A 21,177-nucleotide genomic window follows, 5' to 3' on the forward strand; every position below is an offset into this window, starting at 1 on the left:
ACTTCACCATCGCAGAGCGACAGCGCTGGTCCTGCTGACACAGCCCCGGGGCTGTCTGGCATTCCTTGCTCCACACCCACAGCTCCTACTGCCGCCGCACTGCATAGTGCTGTGCCGTCCTTTCCTTGGCGCTCTGACTTGCAGAGACCAGGCATGCCAGATTTGAGCCTTGCAAGCCACAAGAACTTTTAGCTCACCAGGAATTAGACTAAAATCCCAAAGCCTACTTCTCTTGTTGGAGCAGGCTGACCTTCAAATGACACGCCCAAGGAAGTGACAGGGCCACTGCAGGCCACATGGACACTCACCTCTGCCACATTCCTAGCTCAACTCTGTCCTGCACCACTGACTGTTTTTTTAGTACTTTGTTCCCTTACCTCTGTGAACGAAAAGAGATGTCGCTTTCATCCCCTGAAGAAACTGCAGACTCCTGAGATGCTGAGGGCATTGGTTCCTCACCATCAGCTGCAAGAGACCATCTCTCTGGAGATGCAGATGACTTTTTCTTCTCTCTGGCTCCTTCTGGGTGATTTGTCCTTTTAGTTCCCTTCTTGGGTGCTGCACAGCCTGTTTCACAGGATCCAACAAGGTCACCATCATCCCTCCCCACAGGGACCACTGAAGAAGCCGTAGCAACCCGCTTTTTTTTGCCCACAGCCCTCGAGGCAGCGGCACGCTTTCCACTGGCAGTCCGGCCTGCCTTTGGCTGCCTAGAGCATTTGGCCGGGGACTTCTGCAGGGGAGGCTGGGAAGATGGGATTTCATCCTCAAAGTCAGAGTCCACGTCCTGGTGAGTATACTGGAATATCTCCTTCAGCTTCAAAACCATCTGGCGTTTTGGGAGAGCACGAACTCCAAACCTGAAAGAGAAAGGTGGGAGCTTAGGTGAAGATAACACTGCACCTGCCCCTGTCCTGGCTCAGGAAGGGGCTCAGGCTGGGAGGTGCAGTGGTCAGCTGGAAAAGTGTGACGTGACCTCAAAAAACACTGACTGGAGCTTCACCAAGGTCTCCAGAAAGCCCAGGCACTTTCTTTCATACTACCTGCCAGCAAGTTGCTGCTCATAAAGAGACATACTCGTGAAAGTAATGCTAACCTGCTCAACTCCTTCTTCAGCTGTGGGGTCTCCATCATGGAGTAATGTGGCATCGGTGTCACTGGAGTGCTGGGAGGCTTGTCGATCTCCTGACAGGAAGGTTCTGCAGTAGAATGAAATTACCATGATCAAGATTAGTACAGAAAGGACTTCAAATAGATGATATCTTCCCTTCTTAGTGGCAGATACTCTAATATTATACAAGAATTGTTTAAATAGCACTGTTATTCTACAAGCTCTTCTAATCATTACTCAGCTTTATATTGAGCAGAACAGTCAACAGTTTGGGTTTTTTTTGTAAACCAGGATACTTGTTTTTTATTGATTTTAAATCAGAAAACAGCTTAAATTAAGACATATGTCCCATCTGAATATGAAGCCCATTCAGGGCTTTGTTAGAACTGGCAGAGTTAAAAAACCAGATTTACTGAATTCTGTAAAGTAGTTCTTCTCCCAGGACGGAAACTTCATAATAGAGACTTTCAGGAGAAACTGAGCAAGTCAGGCTCCTGGGGTCCTGAGTTGGATACTGATTTAATGATACCAATTAACTGGTGAAGCACAGTCTCACACATCATGTTCTAAACACTTGTTAGACTAATCAGTTAGTATGGCATAATTAATATATTTAATTAGATACTATGAGATCAATTACTGGTCTTGGATGGAAGGAACTACCCCGTTCCCCAGAAAATAAGACCTACTCCGAAAAGAAACCCTAGCATGATTTTTCAGGATGCTCAAAATATAAGCCCTATTTATAGTTCATTTTAAAAAGTCAATTTAAACAGTGTCTAGACAGCTGTACATGTAAAAAATATTAATTTTTGCTCCAAAACGTATTATAAGACCCTGTCTTATTTTCAGGGAAACAGGGTACACAGGGACATGTGCTGGGCACACAGAAGCCTCTTACAAGGGCCCAGACCCGGCCATGGGAAGGCAGCCCAGAGCATCAGCAGTGTTGCAGGAAATCATGCGTGAAGCCTGCCCACGGGCAGGGACCCTTTCAGTGCACCAAGTGAACCACAGGCAAGATGACCACTTAAAATGAAAATAATTTAACGTAATTCAGTGAATCTGGTATCCATACAAGTGCTCACCAGGAGTCTTTACAGGATCTGTCTGACAGGCACCTGCTGCAGTTGACAACCTCTGGGACAGAGGAAGCATCTCTGGAAATTCATCTTCCTCTTCTCCATTCCAATCATCCCAGAGTCTGGAGTTCAGGTAACTTAGTCTGCTGCCCAGTGATGAACATGCCTCAATAGGACTCTTTTCAAGACGGAGCAAAGTTGTTCTTCTGCCAACAGGACTTTCTTGGAGAGGGGTACTGCCTTTGATTTCGTGTGTGTGGACTGGGCTCTCCCACTGGTCATGCAAAGAGCTGGGTTTGGGGCTGCTGGCAGTGCTGGTCGTTGCACGGCTGACCTGGTTGGAGTCCTGGCTGGTTCCTCTGACAGGTGACAGACACTCAACACGCCAGCAATCATCGGCGGGGATTGGGGGCTCGTCACAAAGCAAAACGCTACTGCTCACAGAAGGCAGACTTATTTCCTTGTCACTGTCCTCTATCTCAACCACACTGGTATCTGTTTTATCTTCCAATGACTGCTCATGGCAAGGAGGCACAGGTTTGGATAAAAATGAGATATAGGCACACTTGCTTTTTATGTCTGTGTGGCCAGGGGAGGGGAGAACTGGATCCACTGGAGAAACGGGTGGGGGGTTCTTGGAAAATGATCCTGCTGCTGGGCTGCTGCAAGGGCTTACTTCACTAGCTGAGATCTCCATAGGCAAATGTTTGCTTGACAACGTTGTTTCACAAGCTTTTGTTAAATTTCCAGGCATTTCATGGTTACTGTTACCTGTTGCTAAGTCCTTTGTGCTGAGTTTAGTTTCTGGACTCTTTAGAGAATTAATACTTGTGACCTGAATCTGTGTTGAGAAACTTCTGCTTTTGCTCAGAACTGGTGTGTCTGGCACTAGCCAGGAGCTGTCTCCACCTGGAGACATTTCATGACTGAGACTTTTTGCAGGGCTCAGGTTTTGACTCTGTTTGATCTCCATACAAGCATCTATTTGTCTGCTGAGCAGCACCTCGGTGGACATCTTTACATCATTACCTATATACACTGTATCTGTAATGCCACATGAGACCGGGGTTAATTTCTGCTCTGTTTCAGTGACTGGTGAGTTATGTTCAGGTCTTGGTGTCTCAGGACCTTGTTCTATGTTTACACATTTCAGTTGCTCAGGGATTTCCATTTCTTTCAGAGCAGAGCCTGATTCTGGTGACTGGTCTTGTAACTCCATTTCATCATCAGAAGATACAACAATAACATCACCCTTCTTGTCCCCCTGAGCTGCAGCATCCTGAGTTCTGATGACGGGTAATGACAACACAGGGACATACGTATGCTTGTTTACATCAATGTTGGGAAGCTCGGCTGGAGAAATGGTCTTGTCATTTCTTGATGTGGTATCCAGCTCATTGGCTTTCTGAAAGGGTACATCATCAGTTAGGAATGATTTTTCCTTTTTGTTTTGCTTTGGTGTTGACACATGTTCTCTGGCCAACTCTCTGTCTGATTTTGGAGATGCAGGCGAAGAGCCAACAGCAGGAAAAAGGGGCACATCATAAAGTTTTGGAGAAGGACTCACAAAAAACCCATTCTTATGTGGAGAGAGGTCTTTTTGTGACTTACTGTACAGAAATGAATCATTATCATTGCCATGTTTTTCACTAGGAGCCTTTCCCGATTCTCTGATGACTTCTTTCACTGGAGAAGGCTCACAGTAAGCTCCCTGAGTTGCAGAAAACAAGTGTTCATAACTTCGATTTATATCAGCATCACCATCGAAGCTGGGAAACTGGTTTTCACAGCGATCTGCCCCATTGTGTGAGACCTGAGATGACTTGGAATCCTTTGCACCTTCACATCTCCTAACGACCTCTCCTTCATTAGCGGTGGCACCATGGGATGCTGCGTCCCACTTTTGAGGTTCACTGTGGTGAGGCACAAAAGCGGTCTGTGGAGCACTCACATTCTTGCACCTATTTATATTCTGCGTTTTCTCTAGTGCAGACGAGTCACACCTCGATCTTTCCACATCATTGTCGTCCTTCAGATCTTTGAAGTTGTTGCTTATTGAAGCAGATTCAGATGTCTTTACCTCTTCCTCCTCAGTCTGCTGGTTTGTACCTTGGGCTGCCTCAGTATCACTGCAGATGCTGCAGTCTGTTCCTTCACTCATCTCTATTTCACCTTGAACGATCCTTCTCTGAGTTGCAGCAAACTCATAGATTTCCGCCAGTTCCTGTTCACCCACTCCATTGTCATCTTCCTTCTGGCATTCAGGGGTCAGCATAGCTCCTTCTTCCTCATCTTCACCCACCCACACTGACTTCAAGAGGTCTTGGAAGTTCTCAGCTCTGTCCTCACAATCTTTGTCATCCCTCACAGAGATAAGATCATCTTCTGAATCTACTCCAGAAGACACCTGACTGTCTCCAGTTTTGTTTTCACATTCTGCCATCAGTTCCCTCACACCAAACCTGCAAGAATATAATAGTAATGTTAGTATTTTCCTCCTCCAGTACTTCTTCGCCATTTGGCTGCCTGATCACACCTGTGAGCCTTGTAAAGCACTTGCATGACGATGCTTGTTTCCTAAGATGGCCAAGACACAGTATACTCCTAAAGTCTGGAATCCCCTTTTCCAGGTGTCACTCACATTAAAGTATCAGGCTCGCTCTTCCTTTTTCATGTTTGAGATTTAACAGCTATACGACTACAATGAATCCCCCCTTTGCCAGTTGCACTAGTGAGAGCCCCATGGCATGGCTGGGGCTGGATGATGTCTGTCGTGTGCAAGTTTCATGGCTTTTTGGAGAAGACAGGGCACCCCTGTACATACATATTGGTAAGACCCAACCGCTTCCCCCTGTTCCTCAGCAACTGCTCCTATTTCAAGCTCTTTACTTAGTGCACACCTAGGATCACAACGGCGAGTGTGGCAGACACATTTTAGTGTTTTGTGCAGCCTATACATTCTGCAAGTGCTGTTCAGATAAGTGTGTCACTAGTGCAACACTTTGAGAATCACATACAGAAGATATGCTCATCATCATCGTCACCATCAGTTGTCAATAAACATCCCAAGACAAAACTCTTGGCAAAAGTCTGCTAAGTGTTTACTGAACACAGAAAATCTCACACAGATAGAACTTGAGGAGACACTAATGGAAAATATGAAGGTAGGATGTTCTTAAGTTCAAGTTTCATATAATGTGTAAGCAGAGGACTATGGAATTTGTAAGCCACCAGGTTGAGAGGTCTATGTGTCTGAAAGTGTGAGGGGATCCAAAACCAGCTCATGATACAAACCTGGCAGCCAGATCCCCCACCTGGGGCAGCACCCCAGCAGGGATGTCAGCATCAGCAGCATACAGGTATCGCAGGAATGCACACACCGCCTCTCCTGTCACATCGCTCAGCAGCACACGGCGTGTCTGTGCGTTCCCATCCTCCTCCACTAAGAACCCTTGGCTGTGAACCTGAGGTGAGAGGAAAGCAAACCAAGTACATTTGCTGGTAAAAAGAACAACACCACCAATGTTCTCGTTCCCATCAGCTTATTCCTTTAATTCACTGATGTCCTACCCTGTGATCAGGACGTGGTGCCTCAGAGGGAAGCTAAGATGACCAGTTATACAGAGCTTCATATGGAACAGGCCATTTCCTTCCTGACCCTACAGCTGCTAGCTTGGATTAAGTTTGACTCATTGTTTTAGTCACACTCTTGAAAGATGGCCTTAGAGTTCTCCAGTTAGTTTTGGAGTCAAATTGCTTCCCAGAGCACATTTTCCGGAGTTATTTACACCTCTCTACTAGTGAGCTTCCTCTGTTTTGATTTTACCTACCCTTGGTGCACTGCCAAAACTCTAGTTCTCCTGGTGTTTCACAGGAAAGGAGACACCTTACAAAATAGTACTGCACTGAACTGGACCATTATCTATTTGGGTCCAACCTGATCTCAGGTTTTGGCAAAAATGTATCTATGGTTCAATAAAGTCTCACTTCCTTTGCAGCCAAATCACGTATTGTGCTATCTGAAACTCTCTTCAGAAAGTCAGGAGATGCCATGCAACAGAAAACAGGAGTTCTGAAGTAATCTCTGACTAATCACTGTTTCTTTGTAACCAAAAAACAACAAAGAAGAGCACTCTCTCACCTATACAGAAAAAAAAATGAAATGCTGCTCTGCAGGTGGGGCTTACAGGAAAACAATCATCTGCAGGAATCAAAAATACAGCGTGGGGCAAATCCCACAGCTTTACCCACACAAATGATTCCTGCCCATGCAAACACTGGATGGGAATGCTGAAGACAGGCAGAGCTGCAAGGAAATAAAGGAGAACGTGGCTAACTCAATCATTTTTGAAGTTGCTTGATTCTTGGGCACACGCATATTTGCTAATGGTCGTGAAGATTCCTTAAAAATTTTCCCATTAAGACTGCTGTATGGCTTACATAAACTTGCTTCCCCTCCCCAAACTTTCACGGACACCTTAGAAATATTCTGAGTCACCTTGGGTGGAAACTACTGCCAAGACAAAATGAGGATAAAACTAATTCCACTATTTCCAAAAGGGCAGCATTAAAGAAAGCTTCTGTTGTTAAGGAGCTGGCTGTGCAGACTGGCAGCAGCTCTGTGAAGAGTTCAAATCTCAGGCTCAGTGCTTTTCACTGGCCCAACACGAGACTGCACAGGAGCAGGCTGGGAACTATTCAACCCAAAATGCTTCTGGGAACGTAAGAACTACTTTCCTAACCTTACAAAAAGCACAGTTCAGTGCCGTTACCTCCAAAGCAACTCAGAGTGACAAAACCTTTGTGTAGGTTATTTTCAAGATCTTCCCAGAATCTCTCTATTCCATACTCATGCTTCCCAGCCTGGGTGACGGACAGGATACACAAAGATGGACAAGGTAGCCTGCATTTGCACAGGTACAAAAATTCAAGGGCAAAAAGCACTTAGGAAGCTTCCTCTGTTGCTCATGGGCAGAATGCAAGGAAGGGTCCTTGCCTGCCCACAGTCTCACCAGATAAAGTACCACATTTTCCACTACTCTGTCAAAATTCTGGTTTCCTAAGCTGAAAACCCACTGCAGATCCAGAGGCACTTGCCATCAGGCCCAGCAGTAGTCTGTGCCAGTTCTGCTGCGTTACAGGATTACCGGTGTGCACAGTCTGGGCTTTCCTGAAGGAGAGGAGGGAAGTGTGTCAGCAGTACTTACAATTTGAACGGCCTGCGGACACCGTGCATACAACACAAACATGTGGGCATAAAGGACTTCCCCAGAGTCCACCTGGAACTGGACATCACTTAAGTGGGGGTTGTTGACCATTGCACTGAAATCTTCAGCCAGCAACCTGAGAGAGGTCTAGAACACAGAAGGAACACAAAACCAGAAGTTAGGTTACAACTGCCAAACATTTACCTGAAAAATAAGGGAATAACCCAGTTTATCAGCACTGCTGTACTGTGGGCCCCAGGCTGGGTACACTGCCTTTGCCTTCTGAAGATAGTCAGCATTATCAACTTCATGTCTTCCATACGACAAATAAGCAGACAAGTCTAACAGATATTTCTGGTTTTGGCTTCCTCCACTTTTTCACAGAGTGGCAATTGTAAAGAAAGGGCAGTGGTGTTGTATTCTACTGTACTTGTGCTGTCTTGTATTACAGCACATTATCACCCTCAAATCTTCACCACACCATTTCCTGATGTGGTCTAGCCACTGCCTACAGCTGCCCTCTTGATCTGCTGCCTTCCACCACATTTTTAGGAAACTGTAATTTCCACTTTGACAGACTTGAACTCAATTCACTATAATTAGAGGAAGACAGAGATGGGGTGATGAGCCTTTCTTCTCTCATTCACTGTCTGGCAATGACAGCTGAGAAGAGCAGCTCTGCAATAAGGGGCCCACACAGAATTAAACTAATGTAGGTGTCTAGTTCAAAGGAATTTATGTGCATGTTACTGAAACTCATTTTGAAAATCCCACTCAATTATAAAAAAGAAACGTAATTTCTAGTATCATTTTATAACCCATAGCTGGAGTTTCGGAGAGGGCTGGTTGACTGAACTAGCTGTTACAGGTGATGGTAAGGTCAGGCCTGGGCTACGCTGCCAAGGACAGCAGTGATGAACACAGTTTCTGCTCTGGAGCTGCTGCCAGTACGAACCCACACCAGGTCATCTTCTAAAGCTCAGATCTCCCTAAGCGAGCGGTGCGCCCCTGGAGATGGCCGGTGCTTCAGAGAAGCATGTGAAATAACCTCAGCTCACAGCTGAGAGGCTGTTTGACTGTAAGTGTAAACCAGTTTATAGTTAACACACTAATCATTGACCCAGTGCTTTTCAAACCTACTGCAGAGTTGAGGAACTACAAGTTTTATTCCAGTGAACATCTGCATGGGATGCAGTTCCACTTGGAACAACACAGCTCTATTTTATTAGCAGGTTTCTACATTAGCTCAGTGGCCTGTGGAAACCCAACCTTTCTACTTGCTCCAGCATGTGTCTGCAGGCAGCCAACACTAATTAGCACCGAAACAGCAGCCCACACCAGAAAGCTTCTTTCAGGCCTTCACAGGTGGGCTAGGGAAGACTCTGTGTGTCACGGCAGTGGTGTGGACTGATCTCCAAGGGGAAGATGGGAAGCTTAGTCTGGAAACTAATCTGATGCTTCTTGCTTTCTTATTCTTGGCAGGTAGGACACCTGCAAGACAGTACCTCAGGAAGCCAGCAAACACAGACTCCTGATGCCACGTTCCAGGCAGCAAGCCCAGAACAGCTTTCCTGCTGATGCTAAAATTATGAATCGAGAACGGGGAAATTAAACAAGGCCAGAAATCTCCTGGCTGCACCATTCTCTGTGCAAAGCGAATGCACTGGTCTAAAGACAGCTCCAAGTGGGCATGTGCTCCTGCCAGAGAACACACCAGAACACTCTCTCCTACTGAGACCAGCTAGACTGGACCTCACAGACGTGACAAGGGTCTTAAGCATGAGAAGGGGGATGCGTTACTGATGCAATGAATGTATTTGCTGTACCTGGTTACACAGTGACTGTGCTTATATAAAGCACAAATCTCTCCCACTGGTAATCCAAGTCTTCAGCAACACTTCATTTGCTCAGGAAATCTATAATGGGATCAAACTAAATCTGAAAAAATGATCATACTGGTTTTGCTGGCAGCACTTAAGTTTCAACAACAGTATCAGAACAGTTTCTGTATTGCTAAAGGCTTCTAGTTTAATAGGCTCAGAATACCTAGAGTTTCTGTAACAAGTAGCTGGGATAATCAAGTATAGTAAATTCCTACTTCACAGAATTGTCTCCTTTTAGAAGCCTCTTAATTCTATTAGCACCATATGAATGTGCTTTCTCAAGGCATCAAAATTTATCTGGCATCAAAAGCTACTCGCTTTCATGCCATGATTATTATCAAACCAAAGATAATAGGTTTTAACAGATAAAGTGGATGACACTCGTAGGAAAATTGAATTAAGAGTGTTTTTACATGCACTTCAGTTAAAGAAAATTGATAATACACCCATGGGGGTTTACACATCCACTGGTGCATCTGGGGGTAAGATGTGATCTACAGAACACTATTGGTGTGATAAAAAAATCATCTGTGACTTACTAACCTGTATTCTTCATCTAGTCACCATAGAGAGCACACTGATTTTCAAGCTAGATCCTCTGATATGTGTTCCCAGAATTGAGGATTTTCTATACAAAACCATTTAAAATCTCCCATTAGCAGCAACCGAATGCTCATCTTCCACAGACCTCACAGCATTCCGCATCATCTATCAGGCTTTTATGCCAAATGAGAGAATTTAGTGTGAGTCAGCCAATCCTTGCAAGAATTCTCCCCTCCACTGCAAGGCACAGCATGGAGAGGAAGGTGACGGAGGAGGAACAGCTCCACTCTACCCAATGTAGGTGGGCTGTGAGCCTAGAGGAGGCGGCAGGCAGCTCCATCCCTCCTGGGCTGCAGGCAGTTTTCTCTTGGATAGCCTGGGCATTACAGCAGAGCCCCACCTGATGTGGTACAGCTGCACCCCTAGCCCCTACCTCCAAATATGTAGGACGAACACTGAAAAATCCACAAGCCTGCTTGTGAGCATCGATGAAATACCACCACGTGTGCTTATCTCACCTGTGCCCATGATGGCTGCTGAGTGACTGTGAATCTTAGGCACCTCTTTGTTTCTATGGAAAGGAATGGGAAACATTCCATACTTCCTTGAATCGCACAAACACAATAGCTTCTTATTTATAGTGCTAAATAAACACCAAAAAAGAGTGGAAAAAAGGGTTGTCCTTACTCTTTTACAGCTGCTCGTCAGGACGCTCTTCTCTTTGGATGGGGGGACAAAGCCACTATGTGGAATATCACTGGAAGTCAGTTCTTTTCCTCAAAGAAGAAAATGCACAAATCACATACAACTTCTTTGTGAGGCAGAGCGATGTAAGAACTCCTGACAGGATCCTGGCCATGACAGCTCCCCAAGACAGCAGCTGTAACCAGCTGTAACCTCCCTCACACCTTTATCGGAAGGTTTGGCTCTGGTCTGTGACAAACTGTGGGCATGCAAGTACCATTCAGCCACGGGCAGCACCAACCTACTGCAGATCTGCGTGTGCCATAATCACCCAGATGGAGGAACTGCGAATGCAGCATGCTTCTCTGCTTTCACATTCCAGTTTTTCTCCAGTGGGATAAAAAATAGGACACAAGTGGGATGGGACATGCCAGGGTCTCATCCTAGCAGCACGCATCCTGGATTCGCATTTCAACATAGACACAGGCCCTAATGCAGCCAGTGAAATCAGTTTTGCACAGCCTGAGCCCTGCGCTAGTCTGCAGAGTGCACAGGACAGGATGCGGAGCAACAGAAATAAACTTCTCTTTCACCTGATTGTCTCAAGACCTCAAAAGACAGTGTACATAATAGAAAGACTGTCCAAATAACTGGGATAAGCATTTTGGCCCAGTTGTTAAACATGCCTGGCAGAAAATACTTTGATATCTTTAAGAACATTTGAAAAGAAAATTTAGTTATCTGCTGTCCAGGAATTCTCTTAAATGCTGGGGTTTATGAATCATTTCAGAAACATCAGCTTGACTGTATCTAAAGCTTACTGCAGAAAAATATTCTCCCCCCCAATATTACCTCTTGGATCAACATCAACACCCTATGGGTGCCCTCATGGCTCACCTAACTTAGTACAGCCAGAGTCTGGCTCTATGTAACTGAAGGGACTGGGGACAAGGTTCAGGAAACCACCAGAACTTACCTGGCTGCTTCGCTGCCCTAATGTGATCAACATCAGCGTTCCACTGAGTGAGGGTAAGTCCTTCCCTGGCCAACTCAACTAGGTCCTGGAGGGTCTGAACATCCTTCTGGCTGCGAGACAAAAACTGCCCATCTTCATGGCCTGACTTGGATTCATCAGAAGTTTGGCCTCCAACCTCTGTGCAAGTGGGCTCATGAGAACGGAGGTCAGGCTGAAATTGCTGGGATACTTGTGGCTGATCAGATCCCACTAATGGCAAAATGCTATCTGGCTTATGATTCTGATGAAAAAGACAGCAATAAATTAGGTCTTGTTTTATGTATTTGCGGAGCTCAGAGTACAGTCTCAACTTTGTACTTTTGAAGCATTTAGTAAAGGATTACAGAGCATTCCCTAGGTACAAGGGCTTCTGAGGCAAAAGCTCTCTGCAGTTTTATGGAGGACTCTCCAAAGATAAGGCAGCTCTGAACAGAAAGAAGGGAACTACAACAGAAAACGCAGAAAAGGTGGTATCTCCGGGAGCATGTCTGTGCAGGCAACTGCCAAGCAGGGAGAAAGGATGGTGGAAACGCTGCCGCTCCAACACCTCAATACTTCATTATAGCAGGAGTGCCTGGCAGCGGTCACAGCTGAATCTCTCCAGGTGCTTCTGTTCTGAGTTTTGAAATGCTTTTGCAGTTACATGTAACTAAATCAAACTTTCACCTTGGAGCAGATATTTTCCAGGTTTGGTCTCTGTTTCCCAATAAAAAAACTTCTGTTTGTTTATTTCTCAGTAAAAATGGTTTAGCCATTTGTCCAAATGGAAAGAATCAGATGGGAAAATACACTCTTGCCATGATTTTAAAGGCTTTTCTACTTTTTACTTTTAAACTTCTCTGGCAGTTTTTGGCTTGAACGAAAGGTCAAAAATCTGAACAGAATGGAGCCCCTCTAGTACCGCCCTAGCATGTGATAATCAAGTGAAAAACTCTGGGCTTTGACTAGGGAAGAAGTATTAAATAAATATTTATAAATATATGCACAGTAGTTTTTGAAAAGAAGCACCAAGCACTTATTCAAGAGAAGAATGAGGGAAGAGAAGTTATATCATTCTCAGATAGCAAGTGTGTGATAAGACTAAAAGAGCTTTGTCTACTTCTGTAGGTAGTTTTTATAAAAATATAGAGCATTGAAAGAAGCAGGAGATCTAGATGAAAACCAGAATGAAACAGTGGAACTGAAAACTGGATCAAAGCTCTATGGGAGCCAAGAGACAGTGGGATGTGCAGGGAAAGCCTGAAGTGCAAATGGTTCACTTTACAACTCCAGACATTCCCACCTTCTCCTCTGTGCAAGACAAATATCAGTATTCAGTTTAAACTTTCCACCCAGATCCTTGCTGAGTGCAACACACAGGTAAAGCTCATACTAGAATCTATCAGAGAAAGGTGCCAAGAAAGACAACAAGAGTCAAGCTGCTGTAAACATGGACAAACTGGTAGCAAAATGAGCAAAATGGGGTCTCTTCACTCAGTGTTCTCTGTTTTCATCAGTTTTGTTTTCTGAAAGCTCAAGGAATAGCCTGGTAACATGAGCCTCAGTCTCCTCTCCAGAAGGGAGAAATAAAAGTTCAAGATCATAAAACATAAGTGTGTAAGGCCAGAGGACAACAGAGTCTCAAGCAATGAATATGCAGAGGCAGGGGATCGCTCATTTAAATACCAAATGAGGAAACAGGTCACAGGGCAAGTGAACTAGGGCACACAAATATCAGAGCAAGGACAGAAGAGCATCCCACCTGCACAGGCTTCCAAGGTACAATTGGAGGGGTTAATGCAGCAGTGTAGAATGATTCAGGGTCATAGGGTCCTGTCAGAGCACTGAAATTCCATAAAAAGCACTCCCTGTTTTTGGGCAATGGCAAAAGCCACGCTGCTTTCCCAGGTTCATCCTCCAAAATCCTACTAATGGGGAGCTGAGGCGTGGGAGGGAATTCCACCTCTTCTGTAAGCAGCATAGCTACTCGCTCTTGGATCCTTTTGCGGGCCTTCTCTGGGTCCTGAAGCAGCAACGGTGGAGGTGCAGTTGGGCCTTTTTTACGCCGCTTTTTCTCTTTAAAAAGAAAAGGAAGACAAACCCAAATAAATAAATGGCTGAACACACAGGGGTGGAGCTCAACACACCAGCTCCTTCAGGTGCTGTAGTCAGTGACGACCAAAAGGCAGCCACAAGCTGAAAACAACTCAAGATTTTCGCAGGTAGTCTGAAGCCTCACATCACCCTCAGGGGAGAAATGAACTCCAGAACACACTGACTCCTGCTCCTGCTGCTCGGCTGCCTGTTGGGAGCTGTCACATCCCTACAGAAGCTGATCATTACAGAAGCAACTGATATCCCTGCAGTCTGCCTCCCAGACCCATGGAACGGTGGTTCACAAAAATGGGAGAGAAAAACGCCCACAAATCCATTAAGGACTCCTTTTCCTGTATACTGGTCATTGATGATATCAAACCACAGCCCACAAGAACACAGTGCAACTTCCATCTGGAAATCCTGTGTCTTACTATCTTTGTCTTACCAATGCCCAAACCCAGATCCAATTGATATTACTTATGGGCAGGAGAGGACCTGAGCAGTGCCATTAAGAGTGAATTCTCCCCACTATACAGTGCTCAACACATTCCCCTGGCAGTCGTCTTCCTTTCTAAACCCTTTTGCATACTGAAATGGTGAAGCGCGTGCTCAACAGCATGTAGTATACACATATTTCCACAGCAGAAAGAAAACAGAGATAAGACACAAGGCTGAAAAGGCTGCAAAATCCAGGCTGCAGCAGGATGAATAAGAACAAAAAAATTGACTGCAGGAGAAAAACCAATAGTCCTGTAGTGGTTTTCTTTTACTTCCCAGTTGACAAAAAACAACAGCTTATCTTAAGAATATTTTACAGATTTAAACACATCAATTGGTGAAAAAAAGCATGAGATTCCTAAGGGATTTCACTAAAATCCATGGACATCCTGCAGCCTTTCTTGACTGTGTGTGGCTACTGCATACTGCTGAAGCTCTGACAGCTTAAATGAAACAGAAGCAAGGCTGTCATCCTGCCTATGCCCAACAGGAAAGTTTTAGTGAAGAGCAGGTTGTGCCACGTTACTGCTCCAACAACACAGGCTTTGACACTGACTCACTGTAACACATACCTGATCCTGGCTTCCATTTGATTGGCAAAGCAGCCACAGGTTTCACATTTGTAACTGATTTTGCTTGTTCCTGCTTTTCTTGCTCCAACAGAGAGCGTGACATTGCCATAGCAACCAGCAAATCTTCATCCTTAGTCTCCATTTTGGCCCTTTTCTGTGTTTTCTTTGAGTCCTCATTGGAGGAGCCTTTTCGCTTTGACCTGCTCGGATGATTGCTGAAATACAAGAATGGAGCAGGAAGCCCAAGTTAATGCGACTGGATCAGAGACAAGAAACACTGAGCACTCCAGACCAGCTGCTCTAATCGCTCAGAGAGTCTCCCATATCCAGGATAACAAAAAATACTCAGCACCTTCCTCCCTAGCATAAAGCAAAGGATTTCTTATCACCCATGGAATTTAGAGCAATTTAGAGAAAATCTTATTTTGAAAAGGTAAGAACAAGATCACAGCACTGATGGAAGCATCTGCTATCCCTATCTTGAACACTTTTTTGTACCAAATGGGCAAAACCAAGTTGAGGCAGAAAATGCTTTTCCATTCCTCTGCTTCCACAGGGAACAGCCAATGGTCCTTCCTCAGCACAAAGAGACTTATGAGCTCTTTTACACAGTCAGTCAGGCACCACTTGCCATGCTCTGAAGATTCTGCTCAAATCCAAGACAGCAGATGCAGTTCTGCACTGAGCACATTTCAAAACATCACGCCTGTTTCCACTTTGGCTCGGGGTGTAAAGCACATATATCCAGTAAAGCCACAAGCTGAATAGCTGAGGCACTGGCACGACAGATGCTCAGGAGAGACTGCATACTCAAACTCTGTGGTTCGCTTAATAAGCTCAAACACATCATTCAGCTTTACTGCGTAATTGCCTCATGGAGTACAAATATTTTTGACAAACCAGTGTAAGATTATTTACTCCGCATTTTGCTCCTGCTTGCTGACTTTTAAAGTCATCTACCACCTGACCACTTCTGAAGGGAAGCAAGATGATTCCTCCAACTGCATACCACACTCTCCTCATGTAGTACTGGGTCACCTTCTGCTTGACCTTCTTTGGACTTGGGGCCAACACAATGTGCGAGTCTTTCTTGCTTCTACCTCTCTTCCCCAGGAGAACAGGGTCAATGTCTCTCAGGCCAAAGAAAGTAACCAGTATCTTTCTTGTGTTTTCACCAGCTTACCTGGGACACTGAGGAGGTGCATCACCAAGTGAGGACACCTGCAACTGCACTGCCTGAAGAAGCAGCTTAGGAGGAACATCCATCTCAACAGCACAGCGCTTCAAGTGACTGACTCGGCTCTGTGGAGTCTGGAACTGTTTCCCACAGATGGGGCATTCAGGGACCAGTGGTTTGCTGGAGGTTTGCTGTGCTGCTTCCATTTCATCCAGACACCTGTAACATGATGGCAGAGCTTACCTCTGAAGACTTTAAAACTGCCCATGCTAAGACTTAAACCATATTAAAGAAAAGAAAACATAATGATCTCTAATATCTGTAACAGTCAGAGAAACATCCCCTAGAGAAACAAGAACTATGTGCCCACCACTGTGATACGACATATAACAGTTACAGCCTCACAGGTGTATTAAAAACGTGTCGCTCAGAAGCAAGTGTAAGGTAATAACCTTCTTTAACTTCATCGCATGTCTATCACCTAATCCTTCTTTCTACGTTCATTCTAACATTCCAGCTAACTTAAAAACTGCCATTAAAAAAAAAAAGAATCAATCTACCAGAGAAATGGTAAGTTTTCCTCACCTAAAACAGGACTACTTCTTGTACTTCCTCCTGCTTTTGTAGACATGACCCCAAGCAGTATCAAGAATGCACATGTTTTCAAGTCAGATATCTCAGTTGACAAAGACCATGTTTTATGCCACAGAAAAGGGACCAGTCAAAACTAAAATCGCATTCAAGAGTGCAGGATAATGAACTTCTAATAGGTTGTGGTAGGCTAAAACTATGTAAAAAAATTTAATGGTTCTTTTTCTCTCCTCTCCAAAGAGATCGAGGGTATGAAATCCTAGATCTGTAGTACCTGTTATAAAAATCACTCCCCAATAAGGTAATAACACACAACCTACAGACACAGGGCTAAGAGACCATTCATCAGATGTACTAGGACTGGTGATTACTAGTTTGCAGTGCATCCATCCATCTTGTGAAGATTGCTATAAAAAAATCTATGGCTAATTATAACCTTATAATCTTCTCTTATGATTACACACTTAATAGTTCAGAAAGCAGACTTAGTTTCCAAAAAACAGTTCTGACACACTGTCACACCTCATACTGGTCTTTCACCTGTTAACATGCTGCTCTCGTCGTGTTGTGTTCATGGCTGAGAGATCCTTCTGGCAGATCTGACAAAAAAACAAACCTTCATCCTCCAGGCTTGCCAGGGCTTCCTCTTTGGTTGCCTGCTGAAGAGCCAAAGCCAGAGCACCGTCGTGCTCCACAGATGGAAGATGGTGGGTATCTGGCAAAGAAAGGATATATGATCAAAGATAGAAGACTAACAACCCTGTATGGAAGGCTTGGAGCTTTTACACTTGTCATTATTAGTTTAATAAACTAGATGTAAAAATAAATGGTAATCTTTCTCTTGCATTTTCACCTTCAATCACTCACAATTGAATGTATAAACTGCACTCTTTAAATGTTACAGGACTGCGCTAGCCAAGAAGCAGGAGGTGGCAATTCATTCACAGTACATCACGTCAGAGCCGAATGAAGAGCAAGTTTTGGCTAAAGGTTCTAGGGAGAACACGAGATCTTATACACCACATATTAGAACACAGCAGATTTTCAGGTCCGTGGAGAATCAACAGGGCCTTGACTTACAAAGAACAAAATCGGAGAAAAACTGCTTTGAATGTAATTTATCTGCATAGAACACATTACTTTTGTAGAGTGCTTGGAGATCTACCAAAGACAGAGGCTACCTAAAAGCCATATTTACCTCACAGCTGCCTAACACTGTCCCAAGGGTAAGATGACAAAGTTCGCTGATCCTGTTGGAATTTCAACCTATTTCCAACAAGACCATTATCCCTCCAGAATCAAGCATAAGGTTCATTCAGCCTCAGAGAAGAGCTGGGAGAAAAGTACAGATAGCCCTTTAACAATAAAGAAAGCAAGTTTTCTCAGTGATCTGGAGTGATTTATTCAGTGCTGCACACTGAGTTACTATGCTGGCTGGGAACAAAGCCCAGGAATCCCGACTGCTTCTCATGCAACCATTCTCACCAGCCCCCAGCACTCCTTCTGCACGTACAAGAGCCAACATGAGAAACGTACCGTTCTCTGGTGGGTTCTGCTCCTGGCTTTCATCAGGGAAATCTCCACTGGCCACAGACTTTGGCAAATTCTCATCTGTGCTGTGTTTTAGCTGTTCGGGTGCCACTCTCTTGAACTGCTGCATTCTCTCCACTACCAGCTCTGCTACCCGCAGCTTTGGCCCTGCGAGCAGCGATATCTTTGAGGTGGGTGAAGAGCAGGTCCCTGGTGGTGTAGCAGGATGGAAGGATAATGTAGTCTGGGAACAGCCACTCAGAGTATTTACTAGAGGGCGAGAAAACACTGGAGCTTTACCAGTCAGTATTAAGCGCACAGCTGAGCTGTCCAGAGAGCTGTTGGGAATCCTATCCCAAAAGCAGCCTAAACCAGACCCAGTTTTGCAACAGCCATTCTTAGAGGAAGAAGTGAACAATTTGTTTAGCTACTACATTACTTTACATTTTATAACTACAGTATCAGGTTCCTGTGCTACAGTGGAGTTTAGATATCTCTACAACCCTTTTAGAGGAAGGAAATTTAAGGCAGGCCTTCCTGAAGGTCACTAGTGAGCCCTACAGCCCCGTTTTGCCCAGCGTCCCACCGTGGAATGTCCTATGGTTCCTGCTGCTCGTAACAAGCAGAATGCAGCCGGCGACTGCATTCTGGCCTTCATGTTTAATAACCACTGAAGGAGTAATGCTTTATTGATTAATCCAACACCTGTCTTAACTTGTTTATATTTCTGGTCTTGACAACATCCAGTGGCTGTATGCCCCCTCCAGGTGGACTTCTGAAGAGCTCCATTGAATTACAGGGTGTTTTCAGTCCCAGCCTATTTTCTGATTGAAAGATTTCCATTCACTCACCTGTCAGAGTCCTCTGGCTGCACTCGCTGGCCACTGAACTCAGCTGGCTGGCAGGGAAAGGGTTTCTGTTTCCGTCCCTTTCTGCAGTCTCACCACTACTACAGGCCACAGCGTCACCATCTTCTTTGTTCACCAATGTTTGTTCCTTTAGACCCAAATGTTGAGGCAAGTTTCTTTCCTTCACTGCTGGGAAGTGATGATGGTTTTGGCTCTTAGCAACAGCTTTGCCTCTTCTCAGCTTGCTCCTCGCTGCAGTGCCCTTTGACCTGTTTGGAGCTCTCTTCGCTGCCTCAGCATCCCCAGCTTTTTTCTTTGCTCTACCCAAAAGATTTGCCCACAACTCTTTAAAATCATTGTCCTGTTCATCCATCAGCCTGCAGGTTCTAGTAACACTGCGGCCTTAATGACACTGTGAGGACAGGAGGGCAGGGGAAGATACCAGAGTCAGTTCAGGTTTGCATCCTCCATGACCTGCAATTCTCACCAAGTCCCTTCCACCACCTCAAAGATCTCCATGCTCCAGACTTCAACAAAGTTAACAGAGTGGGCACCTCTCTGCTGCTCTGACAGTTCATTCTTCCACACTTAATTCACAGACATCTAGTAGAGCACATTCTCTCTCCAAGGACCCCACTTGCTCTCACACATAATGCATCAACAAGTCGGTTCTTCAGAGTCTCTAGATCTTAAGTTAAGCATCTCAGTTCGTACAGAGCATGCACAGGATCTTCGTGATATGCTACAGGGCTTCAGAAAGACACCTAATAAAGCCCTTAAATAGAGAAATAAAGAAAGGTGATTATGTCGGATGGTATATGCAGATGCACTGTGAAACAGAACTCTGAAGAAGGAGAAAATTTGTATAGCTTAGAAAAAGCATGTATTGACCCAAAACACTACCACTGTACTTGTAGTACATATACGCACAAGCCACATTAGGAAAGAAGAAAGTTTTCAAAACAGATAACTGATACTGTGTAGGCTTTTGTCCTAGAGCTCAGGATTTGGGATTATCCTTTTTTTGTACACATTCATACTTACATTTATATAACACAAGACCAGAGAATGCAGCATGGGAGAGAAAAAAAAAAGTCCTTCAGATCAAGCAGCTGTGCTAGAGTGTAAAATTCTGCTTTGTGACACAGCAGCTTTGAAGAGGAGAGCCCGATCTCATTTTGAGAAGTAATTAAAGGCAGTTTCTGGCATTTCAGAAGGGTTTCTGGGACAAGTCTGAGAACAAGTCTATTAAACGTGTTCATCCTTTCTCTCCTCTTACCTCCACAGCTGCTCACCTCCAGCATTAGCTCTCCTGCAAACTAATGCTGAACTCTTCCTCTGAGTACTCAGTAAACCATGGCACTGACCATGTTTCACAAACTGCTGTCAAATAGACAAGGTAAACAGACTAAACAAATGGTATTTTAAAATGAGTTTCTTAATCTTTTCAGCTACAGTAAGAACAGCAGTACTTGCTAGGGATTACTTGGAACAGCACTAGGGACAATGTCCAGATGGAAATGCCATCAACCCCCAGGCAACATTAAAACTAGATCTCTATTCTTACACATTTTGATTGTCCTCTTCTTCCTAGTCCTAAATTCACTATGGTTCTGGATATTTTACCAGAGGTTTTATATCACTCCCAAAAACTATTTATTTCAAGCCTAAACCAGAGTGTTTCACTTGGAACGGCAGCAGCTATGCTTCAGTTTCTCCAGTAAAGCTCTGGGCACAGAAAGACTCAAAAAGCAGGAAAAACACAGGAGAGACTGTTTTCTCAAATGGCTTGGCTGCAGACATATGGGGCTAAGGAATGCTGGTTACACACTTTCATGGGTCAGCCTTTCCTATAAGCAATTACAGATGTTAGTGGATTTATTTATTTTAAACTCAGGCTCTGAAACCAGCAGAGGATTTTGCTGTGAATCTTGGAGTCATTTCCCGTTAGAGAGAAACTGAAGTTTTATGTAGCCAGTTCATAAATTTCATTTTCTTGGACAGAATCTTGGTGTAGTTATCATTGTAAATTGACCATTTTCTTCTAAGTAGGAGACAGCATGTGGAGAAAAACAGAATCTCACATCCTCCACAGCTTTAAATAACTCTCACAGACACATTTGTACTGTTGTATTATTTATGGTGAGTTCCTGATATTAAACTTTGAAACAGATCAGCACTTTTGCATTTGTAATCAATGTTCAGTGCCCCAGGTAGACCAAGTCAAACATATAAATGTAGCAAAACTAACTAAGAACTTATCTATCTTACTCCTCCCTTTCCAGACTTGTATTTACAGGCTCCTGCTCTGTTCAACATGATGCTGCTGCTACTGGTGTACCTAAGAGCCAGCTTTGGCA

The 21,177-nt window shown here is 44.4% G+C and overlaps 1 protein-coding gene across 7 annotated transcripts in view; it reads right to left on the reverse strand.

Annotated features, from left to right (window-relative positions):
* Nucleotides 1-21,177, reverse strand: part of SLX4 (SLX4 structure-specific endonuclease subunit) — a 30,154-nt gene that overhangs the window by 1,726 nt on the left and 7,251 nt on the right. For 5 of the 7 annotated variants that reach the window (XM_065850515.2, XM_065850513.2, XM_065850514.2 and 2 more), the window contains 13 exons: nt 18,821-19,592; nt 17,976-18,239; nt 16,980-17,154; nt 15,855-16,067; nt 14,672-14,886; nt 13,267-13,580; nt 11,487-11,766; nt 10,514-10,602; nt 7,401-7,547; nt 5,488-5,657; nt 2,200-4,655; nt 1,097-1,199; nt 378-860 (listed from right to left, as the gene is read on the reverse strand). In XM_065850515.2, the coding sequence (XP_065706587.2) occupies nt 378-860; nt 1,097-1,199; nt 2,200-4,655; nt 5,488-5,657; nt 7,401-7,547; nt 10,514-10,602; nt 11,487-11,766; nt 13,267-13,580; nt 14,672-14,886; nt 15,855-16,067; nt 16,980-17,154; nt 17,976-18,239; nt 18,821-19,190 (5,279 nt within the window). In that variant the 5' untranslated portion in view covers nt 19,191-19,592. The remainder of the gene's footprint in view (nt 1-377; nt 861-1,096; nt 1,200-2,199; nt 4,656-5,487; nt 5,658-7,400; nt 7,548-10,513; nt 10,603-11,486; nt 11,767-13,266; nt 13,581-14,671; nt 14,887-15,854; nt 16,068-16,979; nt 17,155-17,975; nt 18,240-18,820; nt 19,593-21,177) is intronic. The other 2 variants (XM_065850518.2, XM_065850517.2) reach the window with 2 other exon arrangements.

The sequence above is a fragment of the Patagioenas fasciata genome, chromosome 15, assembly GCF_037038585.1.
Source record: "Patagioenas fasciata isolate bPatFas1 chromosome 15, bPatFas1.hap1, whole genome shotgun sequence".
NCBI classification, from domain to species: domain Eukaryota; kingdom Metazoa; phylum Chordata; class Aves; order Columbiformes; family Columbidae; genus Patagioenas; species Patagioenas fasciata.